Source organism: Oryzias latipes, chromosome 22, assembly GCF_002234675.1.
Source record: "Oryzias latipes chromosome 22, ASM223467v1".
Lineage (NCBI taxonomy): Eukaryota > Metazoa > Chordata > Actinopteri > Beloniformes > Adrianichthyidae > Oryzias > Oryzias latipes.
In genome coordinates this window covers 2,074,032-2,089,061 of record NC_019880.2, presented here as the reverse complement: position 1 = coordinate 2,089,061, position 15,030 = coordinate 2,074,032, and the positions used below count along the sequence as shown (strand labels likewise).

The window sequence follows — 15,030 nt, the reverse complement described above, 5'->3', positions numbered from 1 at the left end:
CGACCATCAGGCTCTGAAGGTTCTTCACCTCCTGGTTCTGATCCTGATCTCCAGACGATCAGACCGATGTTCTGGAGTCCAACCGTAAACTGTGGGGGTTCATGGATCTGTCATTACAAGGGAACACGACTCTCAGTCAGGACAGGTAAAGCCTGGGGGGGTTTGATGAGAGGTGTGGACTCCTGACCCCCCCACAACCCAAACCACAGACAAGCCTCAGAGATCACATGACAGAGACGCTGCATGTTTTCAGATGGGATAAGTGGATGCTGTTAAAAATTGAGCGCATGAGATCACCTCTTGAGAGCAGAGGTGGAGCGGTCGACCTCTAAAGGTCATGGGTTTGGTTCCCATCTGGCCTAATGAAGTGTCTTTGGGCCATGTTGCTCCTGATGGTCTTGTCATGGCCGCTCTTCCACCACAGACATGACTTTTAACTTTTCAATGAAGAAAAAGTTGAGATTTTTCTGTTTTTTTCAGCAAATCTTTTTTGTTGTTGAACACTGGAATCCAAAATTCAATCCACCAGGCATCCTCTCCTCCTCTCTGCACTAAACTCTGGAAACTCCTCACAGAGGAGGCGACAGCCTCTTGTCAGATGATCAGCTGTGATAAGAGGAGCTGCTCACCGTGGAGGCGGGACCTCTCTTTACCCGCAGGAGCAACAGGAAGAGGCCATTGCAGGAGGTTTTTGTTCAAGGCTGTGGGTCTTTCAGGTAGTGTGCCTCCCTGACTGCACAGATATACTCCGCCGTGTGTTCGAGCGCCTTCAGGCCGCGGATGGAAAGGTAGCCTTTTTTCTCCTTTTCATTCAAGTCTCCCCCCAGTAAGAAATTCTTCTTGAACGGCTCCTCTACGCTGTCGTTGAGGAACTGTCCATAGCCGTATCCGATGAGTTTGAGGGCGTCGTCTCCGGGCGAACGCTGGTACCACAGCATCACTCGGAATTCTGCCTGTGCATGTGAGCAGAAGAAGCGGGCCTCTTCCCCCTCCCTGTGAAGAGCATCAGCTGGAGTCTGGTTGATGTGAAAGCTCAGGCAGAAACAGAAACCTACGGGGATCACAAAAACTCAGCTTTCTTTGGTTTAACAGAAGGGCTGCAGGTGAGAGACAGAGTCCACATTACCCGTCAGGTGACCGAGAAGCAGAAACACAATCATTCTGGCTCTTCGTCTGTGGTGATGATGATGGTGGTGACTTGTCTGCTCACGAAAAACAACAGCAGAGGCAAGGCAGGAGGAAATGATGTCAGAGTCACATGACGAACTCAGATGGAGGACGGGGTGGCTGAAGAAGTCGTCAGTGGTAAAATAAACTGCTTCAGTCTGATGGGAGGAGCTTAAGTCACTGAAACGTCAAACTGCATTCTTATTTCCGCCCGTCCTGTAATGAAGGACAATTCACCGTGAAACCCCCCCTCCCCCGCATGAGCTGATGACATCACAGCCAGAATAACAAACGAAATGATGACATCACGACAAGAAAAACTCTAGAACTGGTGACATCACAGCAAGAGACACTGTCAAAAAAATGAATGATGCCACAAAAACAACCTCCAAATCCACCAGCAAAACCAAAACACACAACAGGGACATCCGACCGACGTTTAGAAATTATTATGGGATGGCCACAGGACCTACAGCTTGGTGGCCATTTAGTGTCAAAGTGTTGAATCTGGTGATTTTCACATTTTCTCACAATATGGCGAGGGGGGGGCGTTTGTTCGAGTGATCTTCCACAAAATGTCACACAGACGTCCTCCTTTTTCAGGAATGCTGGAAACCTGCAGATAAGCCGGTGGGTTTGATTGTTTCCTTTCCTAAAGGATCAGTTGAATTTAGTTTTTTTTATTTTATTTTACATGTAATTTAGGAATCCTAATGTTTCTCTGAAGGAATCCTGGTAACTTGAAGAACAAGGTCAGTGATCGACAAACATTTTACAAAATAAAAGCTGCTTTTCTCCTAAAAACTTTCTGTTTTTTCCTGGCTTGGTGTCTGCAGGTGAGAAGACTTCCTGCAGTTATTTGTGATGAGAATGAGCCCCCTGCTGGTGAAACCGAGGGGAAAAAAAGCAAACTTTTTATTTTAAAGAGTACTTTTGCATGACCTTTTTCAAATTATTTCTATGTTTTAGGAATTTTGTTTTCCACCATTAAAAGGAAAAAGAAAAGTGAGGCTGAGAGAAGGAGCACGAGTTGATTCTGATGCACATCGATTAAATCTGAGGTCAACCACAGAAGCAGCTGCTTGAAGACCAAAGTCCCTGAGATGTTAAACAGTTTTTGTCACCAGCAGAGGTTCTTTTCATCGCCGTGCTCTGCTCGCTGCGCAGAAGTAAACGGCAGAGTTTCCCGTTTCTGCAGCCGTGATGCTCAGAGATCCGGTTTTGAGCGTGTTCACACTCAGATCTCCAGCGATGGTGAAAGTCTTCTCATACTTTTCTTCCATTTTCTGTTCCTTGTAGTTCAAATACCCGATGAGGTCCATGTCTGTGCGTCCGGGCGTCTGCCGGTACCAGAGCATCACCCTGAAGTCACTCTTGTCGTAGCTGCAGAAAATCTGCACTTTTTTCTTTGCGTCTGTGATTTCAGATGAACTTTGATGAACCTCAACGTTCAGGCAAAAACCTGGAGGCAGAAAAGCAGGATTCATCAGGAGAACACCCTTTCAAAGTAAAAGAGAAAAACAATGTTGGTAGAAAATTACCCAGCAGGCTAAAGAAAATGAGCCGGCAGATCATTTCAGAAAAGACACGTTTGAATCTGACTCTAAAAGGATGAGTGACAAACAATCAGCTGTTTGCTGAACGAGACCAGAGCTGGAAATGATGGAGACAGACTCACAGGGAGGGAGGAGTCTATTCACTGATGAATAAAATCTACATCTGTTCAAAAAAACAGACCAAGAGTTTGATTTAAATAAAAATATCCAGGATGTTTGCAGGATATTTCTGTAACAAACAATGTAAAGAATGACAGAATGTGCAGAACTCTGGAGAGTCAACCTGCAGGGTCAAATTTAGCCGCTGCTGTTTTCCTGTTTTGATTAAAGAACAAAACAAAATAACTTTATTTGTTTATTTTATGATTAGTATATTTGTATTTTTTGGCTGCTGTGAAATGCTGCTACCCCAAAATAAATATAAATCAAAACAAAAATCATCAAATTAACTTTAAAGCCCAAAAGTAAATATTTCTTGGGTTCTCCACGGTTAAAAGAAAAAAACAAAAAGATAAATTGCTCGTTTCTACTTTCATTCACAATTCTATTGTTAACTTGTTGTAGTTATAATGTAAACCTATTAGATTAATTAATATAGAAGTAATATAAAATATCAATACAGTAGAAAATATGATCTAAACACAAAAAAAACCAAAAGGTAAATAAATAAACATTTATTTACTAAACTCCAACCTAGAAGGTAAAACCATAATTGTTGGTGTTCCTCAGGGTTCTTTACTCGGACCAGTTCTTTATAGTAATACAATTAGATACAAGCTAAATAGAAGCTAAACATTTAATCAAGTTAGAAATAAAAAAGGGAATCACAAAGGGATCACATGAAATAAAAACACAAAACAATTTAGCAAATATTTTAAGAAGAATTAAGGAAAAACACGTGCTTGTTAATGAGGAAGTAGATTATTTAAAAAGGAGCAAAGACAAATTTTAAAATGGAAACACTGGCAGAGGTAGAATAACTTTATGGAATAATTCAAATACAAGATGTTTGGATTATAGAAGCTGTCTGGAGCCTAAAAACCACAGATGATTGAATTGTTATCACGTTTTTGGAGGGTTTCTTCATCACTGTGGTACCATGAGCTGCATAAGGAGTGAGAAGCAGCTGAAGCTTTAAGGTGGACAGGAAGTGATGGAGAACCTGCAGCAGCTTGGTGGGAGGAGCTTACTCCAAAAGAAAACAAGAACTTCTTCTGTCAGTTTTTCTCTTCAGTGACAGGAAATCCTTTTAGAGGCATGAAGAGCAGAAATGGTTTGAGGACCTCTTGCTGTCTTCATGCGTGAACATTACATTTGGGGTTCCATTACCACGCTGGGACCCTGTGATTATGTGTGTGGAGGGTTTGGGGTCTGAAGAGGTGACAGGACTGACGATGATGAAGATGGACCTCCTGGTGGCAGCAGAGAGAAACCTTCTGAAGGTCTGATGTCTATTTTTCATCGTTTTGTGTGAAATTACACCTGAGTGTATTTCTATTGTGGGGTTTTAGGGCCACTATGATAGAAGAAAAATAAACATGAAAGAAAAGCTGTAAAATTATGACAAAAAAGTAGAAATATTTTACATGAACGAATTTGTAACGTTTTGAGAAAAAAAGTCAATTTTTTGAAAACAAAGTGTTAAAATCATATGAAAAAGGGATTACATTTCAGGAGAGTAAAGTCTCAGAAAATTGAATGTAAAAAGTTAAACATTTTCAAGAATAAAGTCATAAGTTTGGGTTTCAAAAAATTCATAATTTTCCAGGGAAAGGTTGTGTTTTTTTGAAGAAAATGTTCAACAAAGACAATCAAACTGTTGAATTTACAATTCAAAGGAATGGAAATCACACCGCTCAACAATCTCATTAATCTGCTTTGAATAACAATGTTTCCTGGAATTACAACTTAAAAAAACACAACTTTTTTCTTTTAAAATTATTGCTTTTAAATCACAAGTATAGAATTTTAATTTGCATATTGATTTGACTTTTTGCTGACAATTTTACTACTTTCTTCCTTATAATTTTATGACTTTGTTAACATAAATTTATTTTAAAAAATGTATGGTAGCCCTTTTATTTCAAGTTTTCCTTGTGATAGTATGACCTTTTAAATCAGAAATTAAAAATATTCTTTTCATAAAAATTGATTTTACAACTTTTTTCTCGTAGATTTTGACCTCGTGATTTTATGACTTTTTATTCATAATTTTACATCCTTATTCTCATGAATTTCTTTATTTTCTCTCATTTTGGACCTATAGGCATACACTTCTTTGTATTTTTTTCAAAGAAACATGACTTTTTTCTTGTAAAATATGTATTTTTTATTTTTGTAAAATTTTTAAACTTTCTTTTTGTAAAATTGTGACTTATTTTATAATTTGACTCTCAAGCATTTATTTATTTCCTTGGTGGTTCTAATTCTCCGGCAGTAATGCTTATTCATTCATTCTAACAGCATCAAACCATGGAGGCAGCTGCTTCAGGCTGAAAGTTTCTGTGGTTTTATAAAAGCTTTTAGCAGTTTTTGTCACGTTCACAGATGATCTTCATCACTGTGCTTCTCGAGCTGCACAGAAATAAACTGCAGAGCTATTCTGTTCTGCTTTCTTGATCATTAGAGATCCGTTCTTTGCCGTGTTCCCACTCAGATCTCCAGAAATCTTGTAATCTTCTTTATATTCTTCTTCCATTGTTGCATCCTTGAAATACAAATATCCGATGATCTTCATGTCTGTGTGTCCAGGCGTCTGCTGGTACCAGAGCATCACTCTGAAGTCTGTTTTGTCATGGCTGCAGAAAATCTGAACCGGGCTGGTTTCTTCTATGATGATGTCTGATGGATCCTGACGAACCTCAAGACCAAAAGTAAAACCTAAACCGAGGAAGAGAAGTAATTTAAAAAACATGTCAGAAACATAGAAATCCAAATTTTCAGATCATTACCCAGAAGGCAACAGAAGGCGAGCAGACGGACGGGTTTTTCTTTTTCTAGCATTGCACCTTTGAGGCTAAATGTCTGAAGTTTTGTCTGAGTTGTTGGTGAACTTTAGAGATTCTCTGTTGATGACAAGAATCTGTGATTCAAAAATGAAAGTGAGGAAGAGTCTGAGTCCATGCTTAAATAAACACAGCCTGGTGGGCGGGGCTTGATCAGTCTTTGTGTTTGTCTCATACGCTCTGCTATCTCATCAGTGATGATGACTCCTGATGAAGAAAAATAAGTTTTCAATAATTTTTTAAATCCTCTGGATGAAAAATCAGCATCACTTTTTACCTGTTTATAGATTTCAATTACACGTAAATATTCAGAGGCTTTAGAAGATTAGTTTTGCCTTTTCTACGACAATTCTGGTGCCCCAAAGAGGAGTAACAATGACAGAAATATTCTTCAAATAATTTTTTCTGATTTTAAAAAGTTTATTTTTAAGGAATCTGCAGAATTTGATCATTTATTTATATTCTCATTTAGATTGTCATCATTACTGCCATCTGCAGGTGAACACAAGATTTTCATCCACAAGGGGGGTATTCCAGAAAGCAGGTTATGCTAGCTCCCACAGTAAGTTTGAGGCTAAAGAAGTTGATAACCTCAGCTTTCGGTTCCAGAATGGAGGTATGTTTCAGGATATGTCAAGTTGCCATAGCAACTCATGCTCTGAACATAACCTGGGGCCTCATTTATAAACATTGCGTACGCACAAAAGAAGGCGTACGCCACTCTCTACGCAATAGTTGAGATTTATAAAAAGCAAACTTGACTTCACAAAACAGGTCTTAAAAATAACAGCCGACACGAACACCCCTTTGATCGATCAGCAGTGAAACAAAAAAAAAAATCAAACGAAAATTTCAACAGAAATTCAAATGAACACTTATTTGCAAAAAGAAAAGTGAAATATGTTCTGCAATATTGGCATGTTGTGCAATTCATCCTCATAAATAATATAGTTAACAGAACGAAATAATGTACAAAACTGATATTCTCGTCAATGTGTCCATCTGGCGGAGCAGAGATAGGTGCAATCAGACAGAGAGATGGATAGATAGAGGGAGATGCATTAATTGTCCACTAGGGAAAGTTGTTTTCATGGTAAAACATTTCTTCATAAGCCACAGAATTATGGTATTCATGCATATGCCTTTAGTTTGTTTTATTTTTGATAAAACAATGTATGGCGTATGTCTCAACCATTCAGAAAGCAACAAGAAATTACATTTGCGCTGAACAATTTCCCATTTCCACGTCGATTATTACCGACATCTGTAGCTTGTCAGATGTAATTAAATGGATAGAAATAAAATGCCCCATCACAATGCGTAATGACACACAATGGCTGATCTTGCGCTCTTAGAAGATGTGGCAAATGGAAGAATTCGGAGTGAACGCATCTTTAGACAGCAAGAAAACTTGCTGGCAAACGAGGACGAGTGGCTTATGAGCCGGTTCTGACTTCCTCGAGCCGTCCTGTTGGACCTCTGCGGGCTTTTGGGGGTGTGTCACCCGGTGCATCTGGCGCGTCGGCGTTCCCCCTGCGCCTCAGTCACCACTCCACTTAAGGGATTCCCCAATTATTGCCGCCAGTCTGTCATCAAGAGGGGTCAGCTGCGATGTCCCCCCCCCCGTGGCAGACACACTCTGGCGATGCAGCGCTAGACGTTTTTTCGCCTCGACTTTGACGTCCGACCATTTCTGTTTTATTTCGGCCACGGTCCGAGGTTGTGAGGCTACAGCATTTACGGCGTCTGCCACCGTTTGCCGCTCACGTGCCTTTTTGCCATTAGTAATGCCCACACTGTGCCCTCCAAACAACACTTTTCTCCTGTTTTCCACCTCGCCAATGATAACTTCTACTTCACATCGAGTGAAGTTCCGTTTTTTTGATTTCCTCTCTGTGTTTGCCATGGTTTCGCAATCAATGAATATTCATTTGTGGGCGTTTCACGGACTATTTATGGGCAACTATGGGCGTGTCATGAAGCCGCAAAAGCTGCACTGCATTTAGAATTGGTTGTGATTTATTAAGGGAAAGATGCGTAGGATGTGCGTGCGCATGGTTTTATAAATCCGAATATTTCTGTGCGTACGCACGTCCTATGTTTCATCCGTACGCCACTTCTGACGCAAATCCTACGCAAAGTTTTATAAATGAGGCCCCTGGTGTGTAGCAGGTTTAGTTGAAGGTTAGTTTGTTTTCAGAGAGGTGAAGCAGCATGGCGTGTCCATTTGAAGATGATTTAGTGGATGAAGATAATACTTTTCCACCATGAGAGGCTGATAAGACCACATATGGATGTTGGAAAGATAAACTTTTTTACTTTGATCTAACTTAATTATTTGCTTCAGTTAAGATAAATCATTTTTTTAGGTAAGTCAGATTAAAAATAACACGTAGTTATCAGACAGTTATTTTACTTTCATTCAAATTAATTCAAATAAGTGGCTGTAACTTTGGTGCTGCCGTTAAATCACACCGCAAGGGATTGTGGGATACCATTCCCTTTGCCTGTCTGGACGGATTTGGGTTTAAGTGTGGGTTTTTGACCAATTGTGTTTAGTTGTTTGGCTGTTTTACTGGGTTTTGTCTAGTTGTTTTGTCCTGTTATGTTTAATTCTTTCTGCACCATGAGTGAGAGGGAGGGAGAGGATGATGAGATTATTTAACACCCCTAGTGCAAATCACAGCATTGTCAAAGTTGGAGAAATGATAAAGGATTTGGCGGTTCATTTTGTAAATCTATATTATTTCATTCATTTTATAGTAATAAAAAATAGTATATCTGCAGGCTCAAACTTAGACATATGAGAGTTCAAAAGGAACAATAAATTAATGGAAAAACAGTTAATTGAATTGGAGTTAATTAGATAAATATTTAAGTTTCAGTTGTAAAAACAAATTGAGTTGGATAGACAAAAGAAATTAGGTTGAATAAATTTAACTCAATTATTTGTTACCAATTGAATTAATTCATTTAAGTTGGATTATATGTATATATATATATATATATATATATATATATATATATATATATATATATATATATATATATATATATATATATATATATATATATATGCGTCACAATGAAAATAGAAATGAGATAGAAACTCGTGCTTTTACTTTGTTTTTTTTTCTCCACGCAGAAACTCTTTCTTTTGCTGATGATGCAGCCGTGTTACTTTTTTTGATGGGCGTATAATCTTCATACGCTGTTGTGGGTACCGGATCGACTTGGGCTGCCGGATGTTCTCGACTGTAACACCAGTTGGACAAACTACTAAGCGAGCGATTTTACGTTTAGCGATTTTACTACTTAGCGACGTTGTACCCATCTAAGGAATTTTTGAGGATTCGTTTTGGGTTTGAAGAGAATGACTGCAGTTTTTGTTTGAATGACATTGAGACGGTGGATCATTTATTCTTTAACTGTGGAATCGCTCGCTAAGTAGTTTGTCCAACTGGTGTTACCGTCGAGAAATTCCGGCAGCCCGAGTCGATCCGATACCCACACCGTCATTAAAATCTCAGACTCCGTCTCACTGAAGTATAGAGATCTCTTTTTTTATCGCCACGTATTTCCATGGTGACTCCGAAAATCGGCGATGCATTGAGAATGTCTTTACTTGCTGTGGACGTGCATTTACCCAGGGTTACCAAGTGGAGCGTAATTACGCTAACTCATCTCCCGTCTTTTGGAACCGACATACCCAGAGTAAGCAAGTTCAGGCAGATTTCAGCCAGAGTTCAACCTTAAAGTCAGGCTAGTTTAAACGTGCTTCATGGAATGCCCCCCTGGTGGATAAAATTCACGGATAATAAAAACTTTCTCTGAGCTTTTGAGGCTGAGAAAATGATCATGCAGTGATTCTGAATGAAAATAATTGAACTGAAATCAAACCACACAAGCAGCTGTGTGGAGCCAGAAAACCACAGACGATGAAGCATCGCCAACAGTTTTTGTCACGTTCACAGATGATCTTCATCACTGTGCTTCTCGAGCTGCACAGAAATAAACAGCAGAGCTCTTCTGTTCTGGTTTCTTGATCATTAGAGATCCGTTCTTTGCCGTGTTCCCACCCAGATCTCCAGAAATCTTGTAATCTTCTTTATATTCTTCTTCCATTGTTGTTGCGCTGTAATGCAAATATCCGATGATCTTCATGTCTGTGTGTCCAGGCGTCTGCTGGTACCAGAGCATCACTCTGAAGTCTGTTTTGTCATGGCTGCAGAAAATCTGAACCGGGCTGGTTTCTTCTATGATGATGTCTGATGGATCCTGACGAACCTCAAGACCAAGAGTAAAACCTAAACCGAGGAAGAGAAGTAATTTAAAAAACATGTTAGAAAATTACAAATCCAAATTTTCAGATGATTACCCAGAAGGCAACAGAAGGCGAGCAGACGGACGGGTTTTTCTTTTTCTAGCATTGCACCTTTGAGTCTAAATGTCTGAAGTTTTGTCTGAGTTGTTGGTGAACTTTAGAGATTCTCTGTTGATGACAAGAATCTGTGATTCAAAAATGAAAGTGAGGAAGAGTCTGAGTCCATGCTTAAATAAACACAGCCTGGTGGGCGGGGCTTGATCAGTCTTTGTGTTTGTCTCATACGCTCTTCTATCTCTTCAGTGATGATGACTGCTGCTTTATTCATATTCTGATTGAGATAATCATCATTACTGCCATCTGCAGGTGGACACGAGCTTTTCATCACAGTCTTCTTTACTCATTTGGTGCTAAATGATAAAAGTCACAGATAATATAAACTTTCTCTGAGCTTTTGAGGCTGAGAAAATGATCATGCAGTGATTCTGAATAAAAATATATTCAACTGAAATCAAACCACACAAGCAGCTGTGTGGAGCCAGAAAACCACAGACGATGAAGCATCGCCAACAGTTTTTGTCACGTTCACAGATGATCTTCATCACTGTGCTTTGCTTGCTGCACAGAAATAAACTGCAGAGCTATTCTGTTCTGCTTTCTTGATCATTAGAGATCCGTTCTTTGACGTGCTCCCACCCAGATCTCCAGAAATTGTGAAATCATCTTTATACTCTTCTTCCATCGTTGTTGCGCTGTAATGCAAATATCCGATGAGCTTCATGTCTGTGCGTCCAGGCGTCTGCTGGTACCAGAGCATCTGAAAGTAATCTGTTTTTTCATGGGTACAGACAATCTGCACTGTGCTGCTTGGTTCTTTGACAATGTCTGATGGATCCTGATGGACATCAAGAGTCTGGCAGAAATCTAAAAAACACAAGAAAAAGAGGAGCATCAAGTAACACATCATACCCAAATATAGTCTTTGTTTTTCAGAAAATCACCTGAGAGGAAATATAATATAAACACGCAGATAATTTTTTGTTTTACCAACGCAAAGAAAATGCAGAATGTAACGACAGAGACACAGCTTTAAATAGCAGGAGAGTAATGAAGAGGAGGAGTTTGCCACCACAGTCAAGAACAAAACAGGTCCATGAAGAGTAGGCGTTAAATTTTTAAATATACCTCACACACGCACAAAAAAAACCCACTATTCATCTTATACAGGGGATCATTGTGTATTTATTATTTTAATATTCCATTGAATTTTTCACACAGAATTGTTTTTTCCAATCAAAAACACATTCGCTTCTTTGCAGATGACACGCTTTTATTTATTCAAACCATAGAGATGTCTTTCCAACCACCTATTGTTCTGCATATAGACTAACTGTGAGGAATCCGGGATTCCCATTTGTCTAACTATTCTTTTATTAGAACACATGCGTAAAGCACCATCAATAACCATAACTATAATCGAGGAACATTTACTCTACAGTGATGCTGAATTATTACTTCTTATAGGTGTTCCACCTGGACGAGACAAAAGCTGCAAAAATTAATACAAACTAAACAGACTTGTTGTTTTTCAGCGTCTGAGTTTGTAACTAAAGCATAATTCTAGATTTTCTAGAAATTGAAAATATTTCTGCCTTTAAAGTCTAAACCTGCTATTGAAGCTCTTTATTGGCTAAACGCACCTGATCCAGGTAATCAGCAGCAGATAACCAGCAGGAAGCCGGTCCTCAACGCCTTGAGTTTGACAACCCTGAATTAGAGCCATCGTTTACTAAAAAAAAAATTCCACAAGGCTCCTGGTTTACACCATTTTTGGTATTTTAATTTTTTTTTACAATGAGAAAACACTCATTCACCTTTATGCAGATGACACTCTGTTTTATTTATTCAAACCTCAGAGATTTTCTTTCCGACCATCCTTTTTTTCCTCTGAGAAATAGTATAATTTTACCAAAATGAACTCACTTGTTGTTTTTAGTGTTCTGAGTTATGAACTGGAACATAAATCTAGATTTTTCTGTGAAAAGCCTGAAAGGTCTGAACTTAAATAAAGTTCTTCATAGAAAAACTGTTTTAAAAATGTCATATGAACCAGATTTATTAATGAAAGGATGTCTATCACACTGCTTTATGAATGTGTGTTATTTAAAAATTATAAATTTTCTGGAAACATCTTGAACATTTTCTGTGTTTTGGAGGAAAAAAACAGCAAAGACATAGCGCCTCCTGGTGGCAGCAAAGAAAGATGAAAATCTATTAAAACCCTACTTTTTGATTCTTTTTACATCTCTTCTTAGATAAGTGAAACTTTGATGAGTTTCTTGTTTGAAAGTCGTGGACCACAGAAGCAGCTGTGTGGAGCCAGAAAACCACCAACGATGAAGCAATGCCAACAGTTTTTGTCACGTTCACAGATGATCTTCATCACTGTGCTTTGCTTGCTGCACAGAAATAAACTGCAGAGCTATTCTGTTCTGCTTTCTTGATCATCAGAGATCCATTCTTTGCTGTGCTCCCACTCAGAGCTCCAGAAATGTCAAAATCATCTTTATGTTCTTTTTCCATCGTCGGTTCGTTGTGATGCAAATATCCGATGAGCTTCATGTCTGTGCGTCCAGGCGTCTGCTGGTACCAGAGCATCAAGTAGAAGTCGGTCTTGTCATGGTTGCAGAAAAGCTGCACCAAGCTGTTTCTAGGATGGGTGAACACTTCAGCAGGAGTCTGACGGACATCCACGGCCAGACCAACTGGTGACCACACAGAGAGGAAGAAATGTTATACAAAACATAAAGACGGAATTTGTTCTGAAACGTTCTCGTACCTGTCAGCCAGCAGCAGAAGAGGAGGCAGATCATAGTGTCAGTTGTTCAATAAACCCACAGAGTCTTTGCCTTCTTCATGCGAGGAAGGGTGATGAAGAAACTCCATCAGTCAGCAGCAGGCGGAGTCAAAGGAACAGACGTTTCAGCAGGAGAGGCGGAGTCAAACCATGACCTGTTTACACCTTCAATATTCATAGAAGCGATCATGATCTTTGTTTGGTTCAGTTACTTCTGCAGAATTCAGCTGGGCTTCAATAACTTGAAGACATTAAGCTCCTTAGTGCTCCCTGCTGGTGGGAAGCAGTGCTGGTTCACCTGGAAGGAATTAACCCTTGTGCTGTTCTAGGCACTTTAACATTGGGAATGGGGTCATCTAGACCCCACAAGACAGTGTGCTGAACTTTTTTCTTCAATGATTTGTGATCTTCATTGGTGTCAATGGATTATATTGAATCCTCTCCACCTTTATCCACCTTTGTCATGGTAGGGAGAACACGTCAAAGCAAGGGTGGGGTCATCTGGACCCCATAGGATAGCACAAGGGCTAAAGAAACAGATGAACTGAGTAATAGTCAGGAAAATATCAGATTTATTCTCCGGAACTTAAATAATTAAGCAGAAAAAAAGTTGTGAATATTCTTTTCTTTCAAAGTTTTTTCTTTTTAAAACAGTTCAATTTTTGATTGTTTACAGATTTTATTTGTAATTTTGTGATGAAAATCTGACTCATGATTGTTTTCAGGAAAAGTTTTAAGTAATGCTTAAAATGCACAAAAAAAGTATTTAAAAAAAGTTTTTAAAAAAAAGAAGTTTTTATTACAAAAATGAACGACACCTTAAACCACAAAGTCAAACTGAGAAGTGCTGCAAACAGCATCGTTATCTGATCTATGAGGACAAAGGTGGTGCAGCAGCAGCAGCAGCAGCAGCAGCAGCAGCAGCAGCAGGACTCAGATGGATGAAGAAGCAGAGACAAAAGGAGACAAAGATAAAGACTTTTTCACCGGTTAATCTGCAGGTTTGTCCTTGTTTGCTCCTCCATCTCTCTTCAGTCCAGACTTCAGAAAACACCCGGGGTGTCGATCTTTCCAGGACCACACAGGATGGTTTTTGCACGTCTGCACATCGTCTCACCTCCACGTTTGCATATCCAGTCAGTTTATGTGAACCAAAACGCAGTAAAACTGTAAAAGAAAAAGCATGAAACATTTAAAAAAAGAAAATATCCCCGAATGAAATCATGTAAGACAACGAACCTTTCAAAGACTTTTTATTCATAAGGTTTTATGTTTGCAGTTTGGTTTTTTCTGCTTGCGTCAAACCTGGTGAACCCCACGCTCACCTGTCGTGCACACCTAGGAACTCTCACATTCTGGCAAGACTGATCATATTAGTCTGACATATTTTTAAAACTAACATTCACTTTAAGAAACAAAAGTAAAATTTAATACGTTTGACTAATTTAACAACTTATAAACAGTAAAAGATCTAATTTAAGCAACACTTTGTTAAGGAGCTGCACCACGTCTGTACTTGAGGATTTGCTGAATTTTGTCCTTTCAGTGGATTTTAGCTTCTTTATGTTTGCAGAACGTCTCAGCTGGAAGCTGTTTGACTTTTTCACTGAGACTGAGAGGAGCAAGGATTTTGGAAAGAACCACCTCCCAGCATCCTATTGGACCAGCAGAACGGCTTGGCAGAAGAAAATCATCCAGAATGACTGGAACTGCCATGATCCTGACAGGTAATCAGCATCATGACTTTCACCTGAGTGACTGCCTTTTTAAACAGGAGGACCTTCGCCAGGGCAACATTACACCCACCAGTGTACGGTGTGCCGAAAACCATGAGAAGGGCTGCTGCCAGAAAGTCCTCTGCAGCCAGAGACCGTCCAGCCTCCTGGTTGAAGCTTCTGGTCCTCGTCTGCTTTGGATTTCCTCGCTTCTGTGCCTCCGACAAACTTCTAAGTGAGACTGTTGTCTAGTTTTCTCCCCTCACATATCAGACTCTGAATATCAAAGATGTGTCATTTAAACAGAAAGAAAAGGTTTAATTTCAGATAAACAGGTGAGGATTTTAAGGGGATTTGTGTCATATAAGATCTAAGGTTCAGCGTAACTCTTTTCCTTGTGTTGATG

General features: G+C 39.3%; 1 long non-coding RNA gene and 1 gene segment (V, D, J or C); both read right to left on the bottom strand.

Annotated features, from left to right (window-relative positions):
* Window positions 1–2,097: 2,097 nt before the first annotated feature.
* LOC105358010 lies at window positions 2,098–2,893 on the bottom strand. The segment is given in 2 exon segments: window positions 2,098–2,629; window positions 2,709–2,893. Coding segments are annotated over 2 exon segments (357 nt in total).
* Window positions 2,894–10,889: 7,996 nt separating this feature from the next.
* LOC105358011 lies at window positions 10,890–13,262 on the bottom strand. The gene is made up of 3 exons (XR_002289110.1): window positions 12,892–13,262; window positions 11,054–12,817; window positions 10,890–10,976 (listed from the first exon to the last, which is right to left on the bottom strand). It is a non-coding gene; the product is annotated as an uncharacterized LOC105358011 (long non-coding RNA).
* Between the last annotated feature and the right edge of the window lie 1,768 nt (window positions 13,263–15,030).